Genomic DNA, 24,716 nt, shown 5'->3' with positions numbered 1-24,716 from the left:
TTGTTTACCAATTTCAATTATGTTTCAGGTGGAGAAGAAAAAGGACGATTCGCAATCAAAGAATTCTGGCAGTTCCCAAGGCAGCGCACAGGGCAGCCCTCAGCAGCCCTAACCTTATCGTCTACGACTACATATTTGTTATTTTAACATTCTGAGTGCCTAGTGGGAGTTTATAATTTTTTCATACTGTGACGATCGCCTAAACATAAACGCGAATTTACACGGAAGTGAAACAATTGTGCAGTAGTGCCACTAGATGGTGCTGTTTCAATTCCTTATAAATTCGCGTTTACGTTTACGTGATCGTCACAGTATGAAACTGCCACTAGGCACACTGTTGGTGTCTCAGCTACCTGCCATGACAAAACACTGTATTTTCAGATACAATGTAATGTCATAGCACGCCATTATGAAGACACTGTCGTAACTTAAAATTTAACATTTTTAACATTAACTGTTGGATCTCCAACAGTTAAGTTAGTATAAACTACACCTATTATTAACACCTATATAATGTAACTTGTAACGAATCTACCTCATTGTTTTATTACCTAAGGACCAGTGTTATACATATTTTGTTAAGAACAAGACTGATCGTAACAAAACCGTAAAGTACAAAACTATTCTTAGATTTTATAATTTAAATTGACAAACGTAACTTTAGTACAAATTATATGTGTTCGAGTGCCCTTTATTATTACTTGATAATTATATTATTTTATACCCAAAGTTGTGTGTGCTTGTATAATTATTAATAATTTGTTGGTATATTCTATTATGTAACCCATAAAATTATATTTAGTTTTAAGTTTAGAATTTTATCCTGGCTATGAATCAATTAGCGCATAATAGTGTACGTAACCTTCGTCGTAGACGACACTATGTAAACAAAATATATCGGATACAAATTTGAACGCCATTAAACTTGTTTTTCAAAACTCTGCGCATATTCATAAGTAATACAAAACAATACGGTATTTTAAAACGACAGGTTTACAACAAATAAAAAATTAAATAAATTAGCTAGATCTGTTATAATTGAACGCAGATTGATACTTCGTATTGCCGAGGTTTTACCGCGCGAAAACTTTTTAGATTATGTTTGGATTTGTGTAAGCTTTTTTTTGCAAGTTTTAAGTTAAAACTATCAGGCCATAAAATAATAATATAATATAAAATAATAAATCAGGCCTACCCCATTTAACATTCTTTGTTATGTACTTTTAGGATTTTTTTTTAATTTCAAGAGGGCTTAGTATACAAGCCTTTTTGAAAACATCAAACTTTGTTGGGAATGTGTGACTTTACAACCGCTTTAATATTTTTTAACCGCTTTTTCAATTATTAATAAAAATTTTCAAGTTTAAAAAATTTAAATAATTGTATAAATACCACAAAACTTTTAAAATTTACCTTAAGGTGTGAAAAAAATAGTGAATTTTCAGTTATAGTTTGTGTGTGAAAATTTTGCTTTTAAAATTTTATGTTGCACGAACCTTTACGACAAAAAAAAAACTTTTTTTATTCTCAAATTCAGTCAGGTTTTTATTTTATATCATACAAAAATAGGCAAAAATAATATAATTTTTCCAAAGATTTCACCTTTTTCTAATTACTAGGACAGAAAAAAATTCAGTCTAGTTTTTAAGATCAAAGGCTAATAAAGAGAACAGTAATTCAATTTTACAATAAAGTGCAACTTTATGTGCCAAAGCAGAAAATTTTTATTGCAATATAATTAATATATTTTAGAATGTAAAATTTAACGTCAATTAAGTATCTACTAATGTCATTCCATAAGAAGTTAAACCTCAAAGTATGTTTTGTATTAGCTTCAAAATTTTCTACAGTAAAATCATCCATATTAAACAAAAGTAACATGCTATATAATATTATGCGAATAATGTTTAAGCCCATCGATTTTAAAACTAGTTGTAAGAAATATAAAGGTAGAAGTTGATTAAGTTACTATTTTATTTGGTGTGAAAAATGAACAAAAATTTTCATTTTCATCACACGTTTTGTTAAACTTTTAATATTATAAGAAAAATATATTTAGGAATACCTCAATACTGTAACTGATCTACCTCATACTTTATTACAATTTTATATTAGGAGTTAAACTTAATGAATGTTAGTATATCACTTTAAGTAATAATGTAAGGGATACTTTCCTCATAAGTCTCATTTGTTTACATATACGAGTACATACAAAATAACGTTGATTTATAAAAACATGAAAAATCACTTTTAAAAATTACCAAAATCCACTCATTGACACTTCTTTGTGCCTAATCAACTGTCAGTCAGGGCTCCAGAGCGAGTCTCCTCGCCATACGCGCCTTCTTGAAGATTACAATCTTCTGTATTCAACCCTTAATCCAGCATTCAAGCGAAAGCTTCTTGAGGGGGTAGTCGAAGAATTTTCACCGTAAGATTTTTATGAATTATCGGTTGATCCAATATCCTAGGTAGCGGTAATCTCCGGCCATTTATTTTGATATTTATTTCTTTTCAGTTTACACCTTACCTGTTCATACTAGTAGTTCAGATCGTCATGTGGAATATATCTTGTGGATCGATTCTTTGTGTGTAAATGTATTTTAACATAGACGGAAACGTTCTTTTTTGAGTATGTCTATAAGTATTCGCATGAATATTTCTTAACATCAGGTATTGTGCCGAAAATTCTACTGAAAACTATAAGTATATCTGCTAGATGGTTTACAAAAGCCTTTCACAAAACAAATTATTTTTTATAAAATTCTTATAATTTTTTTTAGACTATAATAATTATTATATCAAAAAATTATATCTATGTATATTCAGCTGTGGATACTTATCTTTTCCAGATTTCCATCTCATATACGTTTCACTAAACTTTTAACTTCTAAAATGCTTAAGTAACAAATTATTTGTCATTTTTAAAATTTAATTTATATTAAAATATACAAAAATACTATACAATAAAAAAATAATATAAAATTTTTAATAGTGTTTTGTATTATACAAAATATAATAAACTAAACACTATTAAAAAGTCAACCCTGCCGCTGCATTTGAATGCCCAAGCAACCAGCCAGAGTGAGGAACCTCCTTACAATACGTGACGTCTCAAGAATCATTGCTGTCTGTACCCGACTCATGATCCAACAGTTGAGCGAAATCTTGAGGTTTTAGTCGAAGCTTTTGGCTATATGACCATTGACTGAAACAACTATCGGAACAATAATAGTTGACTCAACATTCCACATGGCGATAATCTCGTGAACAAGGTCCAAGTATTTACTTCGTCCTTTTCGGCTATAATATACAGGGTGTCCCGTAAATATTACGACATACTTTACGAGATGATAGCTGACATCAAGACCAACTAAAATAACGCAGTATATTATGTTAGCCGAAATTTTACGTTTTACGAGTTTTAAAGTTATATCGATTTTTGTACAAAATTCAAAAATCCCTACCTTCATTGCCGTTAAGTCATACCATGTGTGTGAAAAATTACTTATTTATAAATAATTATTTACGTAATTATTTTTGAAAAGTTGTTTCAAGTAATGATAGCAAGTAATGATAGTTTAATTTTTCTACTGCAAAGTAAGTTTTTACCAAAAATGGAATACCATTTTTTATGTTTAACGTTTTTTTGTGTATGTATTTTTAACGTTCACTTTGAAAAAATATTGTACTAGGCAAAGTTGTACATCTAACTTAAAAACTTGGCCATTTATTGGGGGATTCCAAAGATGTACAATATTAGTACATTATTGTCAAACGCTTCGTCACTTAATGAATTAGGACTTAATGTCAGCTATTACCCTGTACGTCGTACTATTTACGGGACACCCTGTATATTTATTAATGAATAGAAAGATATAATGTTATTTCCCACGTCCTGTAAAACCTGCATTTCGTTTCACTTACAGCACTATGTTAAAACAATAAGATTCCTTGAATATTATTTAGATATATAACATACAAGTACATAAATTTTGTTTTATTTAGAGACTGCCTGCATTTAATATTAAATTAACATTAAATACTTAAGAAATAATTATAAGGAGTTGAAAAAGTTTCATTATATCAGGTATAAAAATCGTGTTAAATGAATCACGTAGTTTTCTGTGGCATTTACTATAAAATTTACTATAGTAAGGAACATAGAAGTCAATGAAAAATTGTATTCTTTTCTAACTAGTGATTACAAGCAATACTGACTGCATAGTTAACTGGTATTTAGCAAACTATATTTTGAATTAAAAAAAATGACAGCATAATCATTGAAAATTAGGTATTACGAATACGGGTTTCTTAAATTTAATTATTATATAGATATAAGAATGTAATTATTTATAAGGTTTTAAAGACTATTGGAAATCATCTACCTCATAATTTAATAAAATTTAGAGTTTATTATTAAGTTAAAATTATAAACGTATACAAAGTCTAGGATTATTTTCATTCTATCTTCGAATGCTGAATGATTAAAGGTTTTGTATTTCTTATGTTTAGAGTTTAAATTTTGTTTTCTTTTTATTTTTCAAAGAAAAATAAAGTATAAAATGTAAAGAGAGTTTTATTGTTCACCTCTTTTGTAGTCTTAATAATTTAAACAGTAAATAATTAAAACCCAATTACATGAAAACCTGATTCTAATATAATCACAATAACTAACGTAGATTTTGATAACCGATGAAATAAGTCACTCGCCAACATAATATATTAAAATTTTATATTTTTGTCATTAACTGGAATTTTATCTCGACTTATTTTAAAGAATTATTATCCATTACGGGTTTTTAGTTGGGTGATAGCCCAGTGGACATGACCTCTGCCTCCGATTCTGGAGGGCACCTCCAACTTTTCAGTTGTGTGCATTTTAAGAAATTAAATATCACGTGTCTCAATCGGTGAAGGAACACATCGTGAGAAAAACTTGCATACCAGAGAATTATCTTAATTCTCTAAGTCTGTGAAGTCTGCCAATCCGCATTGGGACAGCGTGGTGGACTAATGGCCTTACCCCTCTTATTCTGAGAGGAGACTCGAGCTCAGCAGTGAGTCGGAGACGGGTTGATGACGTACGTATGGGTTTTTAAGGGTTGCGTAGTCCACATGGAACCCTTATAGTTTCGCCATGCCGTCCGTCCATCCGTTTGTACGTAGCTTAGCGCAGAGACTAAAAGTCTAGCCGCTCAGAGATAATGTCAATGTCAATGAGATATTTAAATATCTTTTATTAACCTTAATATCGAGTAATAACATTAACAATTTAATAATTATGCTAACTTACAATAAACGTATTAATTTTGGGCTAAATAATTCATATTTTTTTATCAATTAATTATTAATATTTAATAAATTAACTATTATAAAAAGGTGACATTGACAGGTGTCAGAAACGCAATCTCTAAACGGCCGGACTCTAGGTACTATAAATTTGTTATTTAGCATGAGTATTATACACTAGCTGACACCGCGCGGTTTCACCCGTGTGGTTCTCGTTTTTTTCAAATCGGACCAGTAGTACCTGAGATTAGCGCGTTCAATCAAACAAACAAACTCTTCCGCTTTATAATATTAGTATAGATTATAAATAACGACAAAGTCGTAAAATAAAATCATGAAAAATATTTTGTTTAGGGCAAGTTGGTATCTACCTTCCCTACATGTAAAGTGAGGTTATTTTTTTCATCTATTCCGTAGCTTGTGATAGTGATAGTGATAGAGTATTTTACTATCGGTATTTTTGCAATAAAAGAGCTTCAAGTGCTCATTTACACAGTGTACACAGCAGGTGGCCCGACACGCAATTGGCTGGTTTTTAGGGTTCCGTAGTCCACAAGGAAACTTATAGTTTCGTTATGTCCGTCCGTCCACGGTTTAGCGCAGAGACTATTACTACTAGAAAGCTGTAAATTGACATTAATAAGTACATTGAAAAGGTGAAGAAAGTCGTAAAATAAAATCTTGAAAAATATATTAAATAATATATCTATAAACCAGCACGGTTATTCTCTAACGATGTTTTGTATAACTCACAAGTGCGATTTTCGATTTCACTGCTATCTTTCTCAATTTATAGTATCGTGATAAACCGAGAGAGAATTCGAAACTCGCAATTGTGAGTTATAAAAATATCGTTACAGAATAGCCTAGAAGTTGTGGGAATCGAACCCACGGCCTTGGATGAAAAAGGCAGGGTCACTGCGCCACTCGGCTGTCAAAACTTATTGGAAATATTAAAACCTACCTACCTACCTACCAGCCATCCTGATGGTGAGGATAATATTTTGTTTACTTATTTAAAAGAATATCAAAAATAGTTTGTAAACGTGACGAATATTCTGCTCATTAGTCGTAAATATATTACGAATGGGTACGACTACGAGAGTTATATTAACTAAACTTTAAAATTAGTATGCCAATTCTTTCACAAAATTTTAATACTACATTCAAACAACAAACAAAAAACTTATCCTCTTTCATCTTCTTCGTCGTTACACTCTTGACAGAGTGGTCGTGGTCGTTATTTGGGCGCGGTGGCAAGCCTCACTATGTCACTTGGTCAGTCCAGCGCATTGGTGACCTGCCACGTGCTCTTGTGCCCTCCACCTTTCCTTGCACCACAAGTCTCTCTATGGACGTGTCATCTTTTCTTGTAATCCTATTTATTATTCTTTAATTACGTTTTCTTTAATTACGTTTATCCTCTTTATTATTCTTTAATTACGACTTAGTATTTTGAAAATATGTTCATTGTACATTTTCCAGAGATAATAATATAATTACTAGTAAAATATATTTGTTAGTAAGCGAATTTAATTTATCAACAAATACTCGTAGCAATATAATATTATGCAGCGCATAGTTGCGTGGTTTCAGTACGTCATAGTCCTTGGAGGAAAGTTCGAAGGCGGCGAACGCCGAGAGATGTCACGTTTTTCAGGCGAGCCGGGTGAAGATGGGCGCTCCGAGGATGCAGCAGTGCGGGGCCCCCCGCTGCCCGCGCCGCCGCCCCGCGCCCCGCGCTGACGTAACGCTGCCGTGTCCGCCCGCCCTAGTGTGTGCCGCGCCGCGCTCCGACCGACCGGGCATCACTCCCGCGCCCACCAGTCTTTAGTGCAAATCACTTGACGTTTCATTCTCTGGACATCAGATTCGGTATTCAACTCCTTTAAAAGGTGCATTACGAGATTATGCACGCGCTCTTGTGCTACCCTTACCTTAAGGCTCCAGTCCGCCCACTTTGCCGGATGCATCGGTGTTATTCCTCAATAACTTCTCGTTAACACCGTTACAAAATCTCCTTTTCAGCGCCGTTTAGAGTCTTAGCATATCGATTAATATTTTTAAGATTTCGGGTAGTGGATCACTAAAATAGATATCTTTATTCTATTTAATCGAACAAACGTTATGCTTAAGATATATCTGTAAAGTAGGATATGAATCCGATCGGTATGTAAATCAGTTAGCAGCGTGTCAACCCATTTACTACATTGTGTCTATAAGAACTGTCCACCAATAATGCAATTATTCTAATTTGAAATTCTGATTGAATTAGAATCTGAACATTGCATAGCAAATATGTTGGAGTTTATGTAATAGGGAATAGGCAGAGTTTATGTCAATAGTATGTTTATGTTAATTTAAAAAATATTTTATATTTACATTCGTGTAAATATGTAAATAAATTAAATGAAAGCAGATATATCTTAATCAGTCGTGAATTTGAATGCGATGTGTATTTAGATCGTCGATGGGTTACGGAAACGATAATAGATTTGGACGATAATTGGCAATAATAAGCTTATGGTAAGTTACATGTGTCAAATCCAGACGTAGGTTCCTAGTTGTCGACATTGCTTTTAGACTTTAGATTCATTATGCATTTATATGCCAACCGTGACGAAGCGACGTCATGTTATTATTAATTCATAAAAAAATCATTCACAATCATGGTCGTAGTCTTTTTTATAGCGTACAAATGGCCTTCATCTTAGTCTGAATGCGCTATCATTATTATGATATAACGGATAATCATTATTCAGCTTAAGGTTATGTTTATCTATTCAAGAAGAAAATTAGGTGAATGTAAGTAGGTACGAGCATGAATAATATCTTTGTAGTGGTATCCATTTAATAATCCTAACTATATTTACTTGTATCTTTATTAATTTTAATACGACAAATATTAAATCGTGATTCGATATACGCGAAATGTACTTCGAATTTTAGTTCCAACAGTAATTATTGTACCTATATTTGGTAATACACTTCCGTCTGCAATATAGCTCGCATGGATGTTAATGCGCCCTAGATAATTCGCTTTTTATTGACATACGAGAAGGCAGTTATTACGTTCTGTTTCTGAACTGAATTAACGAAATGTATTCAACGGCTAATTGGTATTTATAGCTGTTTAGTTAATGCTATGTTACGAACTCGTATGTAACAGTTGAACGTGGTTTTTGAAATTAAAATATCTACGTGGATTTTGGTACTATGGCTAATAACCGCGCTACTGACGTTTAGGTTTAACTGCGCAGTTTTATCTAATTAAAATCATTCAAAAAACTGACGGACACAAACGTACGATTTAACTAACAGTTCGACTGTACAGTTAAAACTGCAAGTTTGTAGCACTAGATAACAGCAAACAAATAAAAGTTGAAATTTGTCATCTCGTGCTCCTAAAATAAGTACGGCAGGCAAATATTTATTATGAACCATGATGGTTGATGCAACCTCTAAATATCCAGGTATGAAACGTAATTTTTTGATAATTACAACGGAATATCATAAGACATCATTTCCCAGTTGCCAGGAACTCAGCTTCCTGGCAACTTTCCGGTATTTTTGACGCTCTCTGTGGCGCAGTGGAATTACAATACGAAGGTACTGGGTTCGATCCCCAGAGATTGAGATTTTCTTAATTAGTCCAGGTCTGGCTCCGTCAGCTGTGGCTTGTTACCACCCTACCGGCAAAGACGTACCGCCAAGTGATTTAGTGTTCCGGCACGATGTCGTGTAGAAACCAAAATGGGTGTGGATTTTCATCCTACGCCTAACAAGTTGGCCTGCATTCATCTTAGATTACATCATCACTTACCATCAGGTGAGATTGCAGTCAAGGTTTAACTTGTAAAGAATAAAAAAAGCCTTTGCTTAAGAAATCCAAAGATTAATTTTTAATAATTTTTGTTTCTCGAAGGGTTGCCACAAAGATGGGAACTGGCAACATGAATTCTCATAGTACGCTGAGGAAAATTAAAAAAAAATACTTTATACTTGGACAGTTGGTTGGAGGAGTTGGAGGTTCCTTGAAACCTTCCAAAGCCGTTATTTTCCCTACCGTACTTACCAACGTACTAGCCTATATTATCGGCCCACTACAGAGTTAAGCCTCCCTCTTTATAAGAAAGGGTACAAGGGTACCCACCACGCTGCTCCAATGTGGGTTGGCGGAATTAGGGTGTTAATGTTAAATTAATTAACGATCACTATCAAAAACCTCAGTATCTCATACCCGAATATAGTATCTGTCTGAAGTATGGCTATCGTGTGTTCTCAATCAACGTAAAGTGTTTTCCAGTTAGCATGCGTACGGTGACAGTTGCCTTTATGACGTTCATAATACGTACTATTATCGTGAATCGCGGCGAACTTTCAAGAGTGAAACGAACTGTCATCGCTCCCATGCTATCTGAAAAACACTATAATAAGTCTAAATAGTCTAAATATTTGAATCCAGGACCACATATGCTAACCACTGCACCAACGAGGTAGTCATCTTTCACCCTGCACCCTGTAGTGTAGGATGACAAAATTTTAGATTTTATAAAATCACGAAAGTTGACTATCATAGGTTCTCAAACTATTTAATTAGTCTAAATATTTGTTTTTAAAAGGTAAAATTTAAAGTTCTTTTGTAATTATATTTTATCTTTCTTAAAAAAATACCATCGATAACTCTGTAAGACTGATGTTGATATATTTTTTTTGTATTTAAATTAATTATGCCGAAAACCTAGATTTTTCTCTAAGACACGTGGTCACAACTGCGATATTTGTTTTTTAAATGGCGAAATTAATTTTATTATTTCAATATTAAATACTGTCAAACTGAATATTTAAACTTATACCTATATAAACTACAAATTTAAACTAAATTTGTAATTATTAGAATTGCTTAATTAAAAAAAAATGTTAAATTTTTTGTTTGTTTTGTCATCTTTTGCAAAAAGTAACGATAGTTATAGGTTAGGTGTCTATAATTATGAATAAAGCTATGGATCTATATATACAAAATACTTTAGTATTTTATATTTAAATAAAATACAAACTACAAATAAATAAACTAGTAAAAATCTGGAACTTCATTAATAAAAAAAAATTATGTGAAAATATTGATTTCCTTTTAAGCCACATTACACATTACTATTAGAAAGCTTTTTATGACAGAGCTTTTGAACTGATACGATGAAATTACTCAAAAGATGTTACATAAAAAAGGTATAAAATACTAGTAATTTATTCATCATACATTTTTTCGAAGTTTTATTTTAATTTCTAACTAAAACAAAAAATAAAGTACTTTTTTTAATAAACCTAAAACCTCGACTCCACGGCAGTGAAGGAACAGTGTCTTAGATACTGGTAGCATTAATTCTTTGAATGGCCAAACTTATTCGTTGACCAAGGTAGTTGCGGTCTTATATTACCCATAACTGTTTTTGAAATTCCAAAAAGTTTACGGCATACTTTCCCAGGGTTTCACCATCAAAAGGACACAAAAAAGAAATCTCGGTTTGTTGTACTTGGAGTATTTTAACAAGTTTTTACATAGGTACCTAAGTATCAATAAATATAAAATAAATAAATAAGTATCAATCAATCAATCAATTTATTTATTTGCAGATACATGCATTATATATACAGGTGGTCGGTAGATGTAGATGGTAAATGTATCTTGCCAATTTGGCATGCAAATTATTTATTAAGTATTTAATGATTCAAATGACAATTTCACCATTTAAAAGTAAAGAAGGTATTCACGATCTGTAGCGTTATTTTTAACGCTACAGATCGTGACTTCATGTCACAAAATTTTAACTCAAAAGTACTTCAATCATTTGGATCTAAAAATGGATCTATCGCCTAGACAGTTTTCCGGGAGTTTTGAAAATAGGTAATTTTAAATATTTTGAGGTGCTCATTTCGAATTTCCATTTTGCCACCTTGTATTTTTGCCTCAACGCCGTCGTCTAAGACTTAGGCTGCACTACGGTTGTTCCTTCTGGCAGAAAACTGCCAAACCGCCCGAAGCGCTTTTTTAATAGTATTGATATTTGTCACTAAACTGACGTATCGTAACGTGGTATAACGCTGGTCTGTCCTTCTATGACTTTTGAGGACAAATTTTAATTATCTGGCTCTTTTGAAACAGACACAGTCAACGTTCTCGTGGTTAAGACGTGACAACTAATTTCAGAACGACTCTCCACGGCGGTGATCATCTTCATGATCACAGAAACTACCAGCAATTATTGCGTCTATTTTTATTTTCTGTAACAAATTGCAGTTTTAAAATCAGTCGCGGTTAAAAACCGCCTGTACGCACTCATCCATTACAAGTTCCTTCTCTTCACTTCCATAATCACGCGGTTAAAAATTGCGACGATTTAGCCGTAGTGTGTCCTAGGCGTAAAATCACTGTTTTGAGAATATCCCCTTACGGAGTAAGTATGTATGGATAAATTAAACTAGAGGAAATTTTCTACAATATATGTCATTTGCTAACAAATGCCCTGTATTATATTTTTAGTATACCAAAACATAGCCAGCCAAAATCAAGCAAAGATTTTCTTGTGTATTCTTTAGGTATAAAATATCTCGTAAATGTATATTATAGGTCAAAAACAATTTTTAACCCCCAACCCCATTTTTAAATTACTTTTCTAGTAAAAAAAAATATATGGCAGAACAATGTTTGCCGCGACAGCTAGTTTGTATATATACGAGTATTATATGTAGTATGTAACTGCTTATCTTTTGACCCACAAAACACTTCAATATAATATATAGATCTATAAGTAAAATGTCTTAGAGAGTTGCTGGTCGAGATGATAAGATATTTGGGATAGGTACAACTTCCACAAATCGATAGCAGTGGAAACCTGCATCAGTCGGTGCCGTGACTTATTTGAAACTCTGCCCGTAAATATATCTTGTCTACGTTTAACTGATACCTACATTATTAAAGAACATCAATGTAGGCCATAAAATATACAGGCTGTCCCGTAATTAATGAATAGAACATAAATGGTAGACCTAATTATCTAAAATAAATTTGAATAGTTTCCCAAAAATCCCTATGGTGACCAAGTTATATTTTATTTGGATTTTTCAAAATTTTCTACCTCGAATCAGTTTTTTCAATGCTGTAACTGCTGTAATTAAAATTTTATAGATCTATTTTTTGTTAAACATTTCGGATTAAATTACCAAAGTGTACTATAATACTAATTCTACAAATAATATTTTACATGATTCGTAGAAGAAGCTCTGAGAGCAAGAATTAATTTTCTTCCATTAAGATGACCCGATAAAAGAAAAATCCTTTAAAAATCTATGGAATTGAAGTGTACTATTTTTTAAAAAACTTGTACATTTATCGAGGTTTGTAAATTGTTATAAAACTTGTATTTACTCTTTGTGGTTACAAAGTTTCTGTTAAAAATGTATGGGAGGTATTGTATTTCTTTCATTAAGATGACCCAATTTAAAAAAATGTCCTATAAAAAATTATAAATTTAAACAATGATGGAATGTGCTCATATTAAAAAAATATTCTTGAATTGAAGATACCGAATCTTCAATTCAAGAATATTGAATGAAAGAAATACAATAATTGCATTCAAAACTTCTTTCTTACAAAACAAAGAAAACATTATTTGTGAAAATAGTATCATAGTACATTGGTAATTTAATCCGTTATGTTTATCATACATTAAATCTTTAAAATCTTAATTACAGCAGCTACGTCATTGAAAAAACCGATTCAATTAGAAAAATTTTAAAAGTCCGAAAATAAAATATAACTTGGTCACCCTAGAGATTTTTGAAAAACTATTCAAATTAGTTTTAGATAACTACCATTTGCGTTTTATCCATTAACTGCCGGACGCCCGCGACACTGGCCACCCCTCTTTCGATCCGATTTTCTTTCTTTTTCTTTTTTCTTTGATTTGTAATATTTTACTATTTTTATTATGACCGCGGAAATATTTTTGTAATTCTATGGTAAATTAATCCTGATTGACAATTTAACGATTTCACTTCGATATATTATAATATACCGTAAAATAAGACGTTAAATTGTAATCAATGTTCATTTCACAATATATCAACAGATTACAATATCAATATACAGATTACATGACTGCCTCCGTGGCGCAGTGGTATGCGCGATGAATTTACAAGACGGAGGTTCCGGGTTTAATCCCCGGCTGGTCCCATTGAGGTTTTCTTAATTGGTCTAGCTCTGGCTGGTGGAAGGCTTCAGCCGTAGCTAGTTATCACCCTACCGGCAAAGACGTACCGCCAAGTGATTTAGCATTCCGGTACGATGTCGGCATAATCACAGAAGGTATACAGTACGATTAGATGCGACAATGTCTCTATCGTACCAATGATGGAAATTTATATAGCCTATGACACCCGGACCATTATTAGTCAGTAGCTTCGACATAAACATACAAACATACATACACATACAAATACATAGCAAGTCAAAATACTTCCTTTCGGCTTCGCCGTGGTCGGGCAAAAATAGGGGTTGATGTTTAAAGGATCAAAATATAAATAATACTATTCTACCCTTACCACACCACTAGCCTACCCATACGATACTTTTACCCTACCCTTACATTACACTTACCATACACTCTACCCTACCCTACCCTAAACCTTCCCAATCCTTACACTACGCCTACGATACTTTCACTTTACCACTACCCTACCCTTAGCGTATAACTACCACACATGTGATATATTTTTTAGAAATTTGCGATCTACATGTTAATTTTTTAACTATATTATAAAAAGATAAAGTTTGTGGTAGGTTAGGGGGGGTAATCTCTGAATCTACTGAACCGATTTTGAAAATTCTTTTAATTTTAAAGCCACGTTATTGATACGTGAGTGATATGGATTATATTTTATTCCCGTTTTCTGACGGGAACGGGAACTACGCGGGTGAAAACACACGGTGTCGTATTAGGAGTACTGTAGACCAAGAGCCTACGATATACTCGTATAGACAATAAAACATACCTCATTTTATGAAGGCTGAAAGTTTCTCAGGTTATGCTTTTATGGTAGGAACCATAGGCAAACATACTGTAGCCAATTATAGAGTTTGGACTGTGCTTTAGAAGATAGCAGGTTTCAAGGATCAAACCTTCAACTGTCCAAACATAAAGCTATTTTTTTAATATTTTCCTCGGTACAATGTGTGTCCCTAAACAGCTTGGCGGCAATCCTTCGAGAAAGACAGTTGAAGATTTTGTTCAAGAGAACCTTTATGATTTCTAACGAAGGGTTGCCACGAAGCTAATGGTCTGGCGAGTGAAGGCATAATCCTTTATTATGCTGGATGCAGTAAAATTATCAAAAAAATTCGTTTTATCAATCTTTCCATTTCGGTTGAGAAACATTTCGGTTCAGCTGACGGACTTTTTTGTATGAATTTCAGAATTGATAGAAACTATCTCTAATATTTAATCAATATAAAAATTAGAACTGTCTGAAACACAATTTAGGTAACCATAACGTGTGGCCAGGATCCAAGAAATTATACGTATGTACAGTGTTGCCAAGTGAGTCGCGGTAAGTTCGGAATTTGTTGAAACTGCGAGTACATATATTTGTAATTTATTATAATATAACTTCAATAATATAATGTGAGGACTTCAATTTAATTTTAAGTCCATTTTCTTGGTTATTTGTTTGGTTAATCTTTAATTTTTTTTATTTTTTTTTATTCTTTACAAGTTAGCCCTTGACTACAATCTCACCTGATGGTAAATGATGATGCAGTCTAAGATGTAAGCGGGCTAACTTGTTAAGAGGAGGATGAAAATTCACACCCCTTTTCGGTTTCTACACGACATCGTACCGGAACGTTAAATCGCTTGGCGGTACGTCTTTGCCGATAGGGTGGTAACTAACCACGGCCGAAGCCTTCCAACAGCCAGACCTGGACCAATTAAGAAAATCTCAATCTGCCCAGCCGGGGATCGAAACCAGGACCTCCGTTTTGTAAATCTACCGCGCACTACTGCGCATTGGAGGCCGTCAAAATTATACTCTCATAATAAAAAACACCAATTATATACCAAAATAAATATATGTATTAAATACATTAATCAAGTGGACTGTTCCGAAAGAAGACCGATATTTTTCATACTAGATCGATATATTTTAAATAGATTAGTGTGATAAAGTCATGATATAGAAGAGAGAGTAAAACAAACCTCCTGGCAACATGTACAACCTTAATAGGCATGCTTTTCGGAGTTCAAAACTGTAAACAGTGTGCCTAGTGGGAGTTTTCAATATTTTCATACTGTTACTATCGCGTTGACGTAAACGCGAATTTATATGGAATTGAAACAGTTGTGCAGTAGTGTTACTAGATGGCGCTGTTTCAATTTCTTAGAAATTCGCGTTTACGTTATCAGTTTGTTTACAAATATATCATAATAAAATGCACCATTTTAACAAAAAAACACACATATAAATATTTTTTTTATATTTAACAACTGTGAATTTTATTTTTTTTAATTTTAATTTATTAAAATAAAAAGAAAATAATGTAGAAAAATTTTTCGTTATTTTTTTTCTTTAACGTGATGAAATGATCTGTCTCCTTTAAATATTAAATTGTAGTTTGTTGTACAGAAAAAAAACGAGCTCTATATTTATAGTTTGAGACATTTTAATTTTTTTTTATAGGCTCAGACCAATTATATTGGACTTGTATCGCACTCAAATTGACCAACCAAATTATCTGTCGTTTTATGAGGGGGACGAGGTAAACATCATCATCACACATCGTAAATATTTAACACCAATAAATATATCCTGTGATTTGAAGTTGTGTATGTACAGTATACACTACTTTAAATCGTAATACATACACGAGAAATTTTAACACAATGAAACATCTATTCTATATACGCAGTTTGTATGAACACATTAGATCATGATCATATAGTTCTGACAGGAGGGTAACCTCTAGCGAGGCAGGTCTTTTAAAATGTAATTAGTCCGAGGTATAAGGCACACGTGCGCACGTTTCAAGACTGGCGTCTTACGCATGCGCGAATTCGAATTTCGAAATGAAATTTTGACGTCTTACTATTGCGTTTTTATCATGTTTAACTGAAATGCAGTCCAAGGAAGTAGGAGCAATTTCCTCCAGCATTATATCTCGTTCGCGTCAATCCATTTGCCGTCTGCAGATCTCAAAGTCCACGTTTCACCCAAGGAGAAGAAAAATAGAAAGAGTACGCACGATTTGGATCTTTCTTTTTAGCGACTTTGGTGTCTCTTCATGTTTTATGTAACTGAGACATTGCATTTTATCAGACATCCCTTGGCATTGTTATGATATATTCGTAAAAAATCATTATTATCATTAAATACGAGTATATAAGAAATCACCACAATAAACATTCGTTCTGCCTCACCTCGGTTGGCGATTCTATTTTAACCCGCACAGTTAGGTAAATTTGACCCGTGACATTCTAGAATGCGGGTATTTGTAAAATTATCGTGTAATGCGCCTTCATCAGTTGCTGGAGCTACAGAACCTCTTTGTATCTTAGCGCCATTCAGTCATACTTGCAACCGTAAATATATATATAGAAATAGACCCCACTGTACAGCTCGTGTCGTATTATTGTCACCCGCCATCCCGCTTTGAAGTAGGGTAGTGAGCTTAAGCTCCAAATCTTTTTTTGTATATGGGAGGAAACCAGGCCCTGTAGTGTCCCAATCAATTGGGCTGATAATGATTATGGAGATAAATACCTGTATGTAGTGGCTGGATAAAACCTATCGGACTTCATGCTAATAATTATGATCAATATTAATCGGATCTTGTCGTATTATATCGAAAAAAATATTATGTAAGTTCATCTTTACAATTTCATGTAATATATTATAGGTCATCGTTTTACAAAACAAAGTAACATTCCTGTGAAGCGATTGAAAGAAAGTTATCTTACTATCGTTTGAAATAATCAAAGTAATCATGACTATTGGTGAATCGTTTTTAACCGCAGTAAGTTAGTTAAACGTTACTGCCTTCTACAGTAAGCTGCATTTTCACTTACCATCACATCAAAAATAGAGTTATTAGGAACCGTTGCTAGCTAGTGGTTCATAGGTGATGGGTCAAAGAGGTCACTTAGCAATTATGGTTGTCTGTGAAGGCTTGCGGCACAGTAGATATATTACAAGCAGTATAATAACTCGGCCATATTTTTGAAATAAATACCTACAGCCGCGCGCTCCGTAAACATGTGATAGGGCTGCCTGCCTCCAGCATTTTAATTACATTTGCCAACTTTGTGTTTCCATTTAGTTATGTGATTGTAAATATACTTTTTTTTAAATAAACAAATAAAATACTTTGTAAATTGTAGTAAAATAGGAAGTGATCAATAAAATGCGTGTTGTTTTTTGATTGGTAGATTTAAATAAGGCTGATACTAATCAATGATCTTGAAGGACCTTCATATATTTATTTTGGTGATGTCATCTATCTATTACCACCACACTAGGTGACCAAATAATAAAAAATCGGTCAAGTGCGTGTCGGGCCACGCGCAGTGTAGGGTTCCGTAGATTATGTTCTCACTTTAACCCCTTATGTAATGTACAAAAATACCGATAACGATACCCCCACACTATAGAATAGACGATAAAAAATTGACCCTGACTTGGCATGTAGGGAAGGAACTACAAAAAACAAATTGAGATTGACCGGGTTCGCTAGTAGTTTAATAAAAAAATCTGGATAGGTATATTGATATCAGCTGGCTCTTTACTTTTTTTATTCAAATACATTAAAGTATGAGCAACACAATAATGTTGTTAAATTCAAACAACTTCTTTACGTAACTTCTTTATTACCTTAAAATACAGGTATACAAAACATACATGTCATAAGATTTAAATCTTTGTATTACATAATAATCAAAGAAAACAACCTAAATGAAGAAGTTAATAAATAATTATTTAATAATATTATATTAACGTTTACGTCATTTACCTATTTACACAATTTTATCATTTAAGCATTTATTTATATATATATTTATTAAATTATGACTTTAGAATACAAAATATTAATCAAACTTTATAAAAATAATAACTTTTTTCCTAGTAGAGTATAAAATTGGAAACATATATTGTTTTGAAGTTTTTTTTTGTTTTCAAATTTTAAACTTTCAATCTTATTAAAAAAAATCGTGGAAGATAAAATTTGAACACTAACTTGAGATGAAGGCATGTCTGCCCTCCATCTCAAAGACGATTGAAGGTATGAACATTTTTAAAAAGAAAATTTGTTGCAAATATGTTCTGCGAATTTTTATAATAATTTTTAAAAATTATTGGAGCTGTAGAAACAGAGATAATTACAAAAACTGATTTTTGTGATCATTGACATGATAAGATTTGAAGAAATTTTAGCGGACTCAGGACTTAAGAAAACTAATGTCGAACAAAGGTTATGATTGACAACATTTGTCAGGACAACTTAATTAATAAATCAAAAATTTGTTGCAAATATGTTCTGCGAATTTTTATAATAATTTTTAAAAATTATTGGAGCTGTAGAAACAGAGATAATTACAAAAACTGATTTTTGTGATCATTGACATGATAAGATTTGAAGAAATTTTAGCGGACTCAGGACTTAAGAAAACTAATGTCGAACAAAGGTTATGATTGACAACATTTGTCAGGACAACTTAATTAATAAATCAAACTGTAACCAAAATAAGACCCTAAAATGGCAGTGAATGACCTTGAAAGAAGTCACGCACTTGTGAACGATGTGTGTAGGGTTAAAGGATCCTTTGACTGTTAACAAACACTCCCCTTTTCCACTCGAGTCACTCTCCCCGCCTATCCCAAGGCGCCTATCCCAAACCCATAAAGAATTACACAACAAGAGATGTGGATGGCTCGAACGCCACGAGCACACTGAAGCCGTCCGTACCGCAAGTCGTTGCAACGCGGCGATAATAGAAGTTTTTAAAGAATACAAAATTAAGGTCTATACGATTTTACATTTTAGTCTGTCATTTCGAGGTTGATCTCTTTATTTTGGTTGACTGGGCAAATGTAAAAAATTGTTAATCGACTCAAATATAGGTTACATTCAGCATATTACTTTAAAAACTACAATGCCACAGAACAGACAGACAGACGTACGTCTAAATTATAGCCCTCTCTTTTTACTTGACCAATGTGTAATGTACTATACATGGTGTCCCATGGATATAGATTTTACTCTGGATTAACACATAGGCTACTTTTCATCCTGGAAAAATCCATGGTTCCCGCGGGATTAGTGAAAAACTGAACTCCACGCGGACGAGGTCGCGGTCCGCTAGTATTATTTATTTTGGACTTTTAAAATTTCCATCGTGAAGCAGTGTTTTCAGTGCTGTAACTGTTGTAATTAGGATCTGATTATTCTTAAACATTACATATTAAATTACCGATAAAATTTCATTATTAAAAACTTGTTTTTAAAAATAATGTTTTTTTTAAGTATTTTGTAGAAGAATCTTTGATTGCAATAATTATTTTTCTTTTCCTCTGTGAAAAAATGTATTAAAGTGTGTACCATAATTTTAAAAACGTACACTTAACAAGATTTGTAAATTGGTATAAAACTTGTGTGTACTTTTTGTTATTACAAAGTTACTGGTAAAAATGTATGGGAGGTACTGAATTATCAATGTAAAAAAAAAAGTTATATCTATTAATAACGGGACACCGGTATGAACAAAATATTCCTGCTTACTCTAAAATCTGACCATAATAAAACTGTTTTTGAAATTAAGTCGTATATGGACACGTGGTATGTCATCTACATAATGAGAAGGCTTGAAGTTGCTCAACAAGCTATAAGGCTCAACGTATCGTTGATCGGAAGTGAAACAAGGAAATACGATGATGTGTAAGAGGCACTGATAAATCGTTTATTCATTCATTTTATGCTGCCTGCGTGATGGGCACCCTACCAAGGGCGGCAAATTTTTAATAAATTTAATAAGTATTTTTAGTTATTAGTTTTAATTTTAATTTATTTTAATTTTATAGTTGTAGTTATAATAATATTTCCTTATATTTTTTTTATAATAAGTTTAGCCTATTTAAGTATTATCTTCATTAATAAAATAAATACACCCGTTTATTCAATCATTAGAAGGACAACCTTCAATTAGGAAATTAATGTTGTATAAAGACATGAATTTCGTTTTCTTCTTAAGACTAACCGTAATTATAATTTCAGTTAATTTTCATGTTAAAAATTTAATTTATCTTGCCCTGTTAGTTAGGTAGTGTTGTGTGTAAGTCAAATTGACGTTCGATTAGACCTCCTACCCTAAAAATTAAGAATACTTACAGTTCTGGAGAAAATTTTGTGAAGTGTACATATGCGTACTGTAACCCATAAATGTATAATATATTATATAAATGTATATTTTATTGTTTATGGCTTTTAGGCAAATTTTATATGGTCGCTGGATATTGTCCTGTGGCACTGTACCTACTTGTGTGCATTTGATAATGTAACGTTACAGTTGGTCCGATTATCCGAAATATATATCCGAAAAGCTTTGTTGCTACATATTAGAACATTTATATAAAAGCTCGTTTTTTATAGGACATATTATACATTTATTTAGCAACGGTAAAATGAACGGGTAATTATTTTAGCAGTCTCGTACCTTAGAAAGGTCGAGTCTAATACCTGCAAATATTCGTTAGAAAAATATAAACGATTAGCTCCTTCTACATATATTTTTCTTCTGCAAGCCAAATTTGCAGTTTTTTAAAAAAAAATATCATCCCATATTCGGCTCACTGCTGAGCACGAGTCTCTCCTCAGAATGAAGGGTTAAGCTATAATAGTCCACCACGCTGATTCAATGCAGATTGGTAGACTTGACACACGTAAAGAATTAAGAAAATTCTCAGGTATGTTTACTCACGATGTTTATCCTTCACCGTTTGAGATGATCCAATCCTTCAGTTTTTATTACCTATTTAAAAACAAAACTACCTTGGCTATCCCAGAAAAGAGATCCCATAATCTTGCTGGAGGATGGAATTGCCTTACATTTCTTAGAAGTTGGAGATGACGGTCTCTTCCAGGTGACCTAACCATGAACTGTTGTTTCGTTTCAATATCGTAATGGTGAAGCCAGGTTTCATCCATAATTCTTCTTCCTTCTGGGCCGTTTCTGAACTTGGCTATGTTATTGGCCGTTGTGCGTCCATCCATAATTATGAATGGAGCTAAAACGTGGTCAGGATATTGTTGTATAAATCTAAACAGCTTTGTGAAAATCTTAGTCTGGTTTGTTTCTGCGCCTCTGTGTGCATTCCAGGTAACTAGCGCACTGACACTTTTTTATACCCAAATAGTATAAGTGGATTGGATGGAAGTGAAAGCCTCGGAATCCACGACCAGGTAATGAATTTGTATATCAAGTGTGTGTATAAAAACCTCAAAAAAAAAATTGGCAGATCTCGATGACAAAATTTTATTTTTTAAGTCATTATTAAATACAAAAAACAACTTCAAATTTGCGTTTCTGAGATTTTTAACGTATACGCATAACTTTTTACTGAGTACTTCGATTTGTTAATAATTTTTTTATTGGTAAGGGTCAACGGTCCCATTTAAATTTCGAAAGCAATTCCAATCCTAAGTTTAAGGATTTCAGTAGCGTGCATTTTAAGAAATTAAATAGCACGTGTCTCAAACGGTGAAGGAAAAACTTGATGAGTAAATTTACATGTCAGAGAATTTTCTTAATTATTTGCATTTGTGAAGTCCGCCAATCCGCTTTGGGCCAGCGTGGTGGACTATTGGCCTAGATCCTCTCGTTCTCAGAGGAGACTCGAGCTGGGCAGTGAGCCGAATATGGGTTGAATGAAGAAGTGTTTTCTATCATTCTCACTACTCAATGCTAAATACTCACTCGTAAATAAGTAAAATTTTATTGTTTATACATTTAATCTTTATGAAATCATTTAATTTACTTTAAATTAAATTTCATTTATTGTTCTTACAAAATTAAATGAACTACGCATGGAGCATCAGAGAGCTTTTATATTTTAATTGAGGACGGATAGTAAGGATGAAATATCTCGTATGCGTAGTAAAGTCATATTATCATCATCAAGCCGCTTGAGATCCAGACTGTCTAAGTGTCACCGCACACGGGCCACACGCGACAGCCACAAACGCCGCTACAAGAAGCTAGAAGGGGCCACAAAAGTAGCTAAAGCGCGCGACAGTCACTTGTGGCCGGTGGTCGACACTTGTGGTCGGTGTCTGCAACCTTTTTAACCCATACATGCAGTATCATAATCGCGCGAGTGGCGTGTTGCGGCGTTTTATGTCGGCGTTTAGTGGCCGGTGCGGGCCACAAGAAGCGAGCAGCGACGATTGTAGCGTGTTGTGGCCACCGGCGTCAACCGTGTGCGGCAAGTCCATATAAAATGTATGAAAACTACAGGAAATATGCCGGTAGCGGCGTCTGGTGGTTGTGACCGGTGGCCCGTGTGTGGGAGCCCTAATTGTGCGCCTCGTTCTACATGACAACGTAAACGATTATTATAAAACCGTTTTCTCAATCATTAATGTTTTTTTCATCCAAAAAACCATTTACTATAACTGGTTTACGTCATTCATCTACACTTAATATTATAAATATGTAGTCTCTCTACTAAACGGCATACTTTAAATGTTATCAAATCTAAAGCACAATGTTGTTAAGTTGATAATTACAATAAATACAGTTCGTGATTGGGTTTACATTTCTCTTGAACTTTTGAGTAGTACTCATACGTAATACGTCACCTGCCTGTTAATCGCTGCATCTTTCCATTAATGAAAGAATATTTTCGGTTCAGTAGCTTTGGAGCCTTTTTTTCTACAAACAAACAAGTAAGCGCATAGTATACAAGAAAATTAATTTATTTTCAGATATTTATAAAATATTTTCTCCGTTTATTCGTCTGTTAAAAATACATACCTGTTATGTGTAAATTTCCCATGTTTGTTGTTTTTTTTTGCAACATTTATTGAAATAGGTACTTTTTTTGTATTTATTGTTTTTTTAGTCATGTAAAAAAGAAACTTTTTAGTACCTACAGAAAAGTGTCAATAGTTTTCTAAATTAAGATTGTTTTCATGTAGGTACCTTGGCTAAAATAATAATATATACAGTTCTAATATTTTAGTCGTCGAAAGTAAAATAATTGACATTCGATATTATAATATGATTTGAGTGCAATATGACACATTAACATAAAAAAATATTTATCTAAAAAACTATGATATCGTAATATACAATATCCTGGTGCAATGGATTAAAAGGCTGCCATAGTCAGATATGCCTCATCTTATATGCCATGCTCCTACCACAGGTAAGTATGGTAGCCAATTTTGGTGTTGAGATTCTGGTGTCTTTGAAGGTTTTAAGGGTCCAGACACCTCAACCATCTAAGTAAAAAGGTTATTTTTTAATATTTTACAACCCGGTGCTCAGATCTTCTCAAGAAAACAGATTTTATAGTGGTCTAAATGGCCAGCGACCGTTCTCGATGGCGGAGCATTGTCTATCGAAAGATGACTCGCTAGATAGTCATGAGGATCCAACTGGAGTGAGAGCATATGGGAATGTCATGTCACCTGTCGCCTGTAACTTAGCTTTGCGACAACGCTTCGAAAAACCCCGATAAAGACCATTTAAGGGTCTCTAGTAAAGGGTTGCCACAAAGCTAAGGGTCTGTCGACTAAAGACATGATTCCTTATGATCATCACCGTTATCATCATCATCATCAATAAACCATATTCAGCTCACTGTAGAATTGAGAATGAGAGGGGTTAGGAATTAGTCCTCCACGCTGGCCCAATGCGAATTGGTAGACTTCACCCTCGTATGATATTCCTTAAGATGTTCCGTAGAAAATAAAAAAAAAATTGGTTTTATACTTGGATAATTTCTTTCATAAAATTAGTTATATCTAGCTACTGTAGCCTTGTTTTATATCAAGCCCCTACAAAGTTAAAGCTGGACTTTAACGATGCAGGATCTTACAGCACCTTCAACACTAAACTATGATGATAAATACAAAATATGCTAATTGCAACATTTTTTTAGAAAGTAGGATTTAATACTCTGGTTTCCGTTTCTGGTCTTGAGGCGGATATGAGCATGATTATCTTAGTTGTACCTGTAACTATTATTAAAATATTAGTTAACACACTTATGACGGGCATAAAGAAATGAAATGTTACATTAAGATTGTTACATACTACTTAGATTGATTTGTTTCTTTTAGAGGTAGATTCTTACTTAGACGTCTGTATGAGATACAT

General features: G+C 33.2%; 2 protein-coding genes across 5 annotated transcripts in view; both read left to right on the top strand.

The window, feature by feature from the left end:
- Nucleotides 1–4,572, top strand: part of LOC112048304 (protein lin-28 homolog) — a 41,091-nt gene extending 36,519 nt beyond the window's left edge. For both annotated transcript variants that reach the window (XM_052882676.1, XM_024085825.2), the window contains one exon: nucleotides 29–4,572. In XM_052882676.1, the coding sequence (XP_052738636.1) occupies nucleotides 29–112 (84 nt within the window). In that variant the 3' untranslated portion in view covers nucleotides 113–4,572. The remainder of the gene's footprint in view (nucleotides 1–28) is intronic.
- A 2,528-nt stretch (nucleotides 4,573–7,100) lies between these two features.
- The window catches only part of LOC112047855 (protein still life, isoform SIF type 1), a 178,803-nt gene continuing 161,187 nt past the window's right edge, over nucleotides 7,101–24,716 (top strand). For 2 of the 3 annotated variants that reach the window (XM_052882453.1, XM_052882452.1), the window contains exon 1: nucleotides 7,102–7,818. The gene's annotated coding sequence lies outside the window, so the exon portion shown is untranslated. Of the gene's footprint in view, nucleotides 7,819–24,716 lie in introns of all 3 variants that reach the window. The other variant, XM_052882443.1, reaches the window with a different exon arrangement.

This window comes from Bicyclus anynana, chromosome 7, assembly GCF_947172395.1.
Source record: "Bicyclus anynana chromosome 7, ilBicAnyn1.1, whole genome shotgun sequence".
Taxonomy (NCBI): Eukaryota; Metazoa; Arthropoda; class Insecta; order Lepidoptera; family Nymphalidae; genus Bicyclus; species Bicyclus anynana.
The sequence above is the reverse complement of the archived record's forward strand: the minus strand, read 5'-3'. Positions and strand labels throughout refer to the sequence as shown.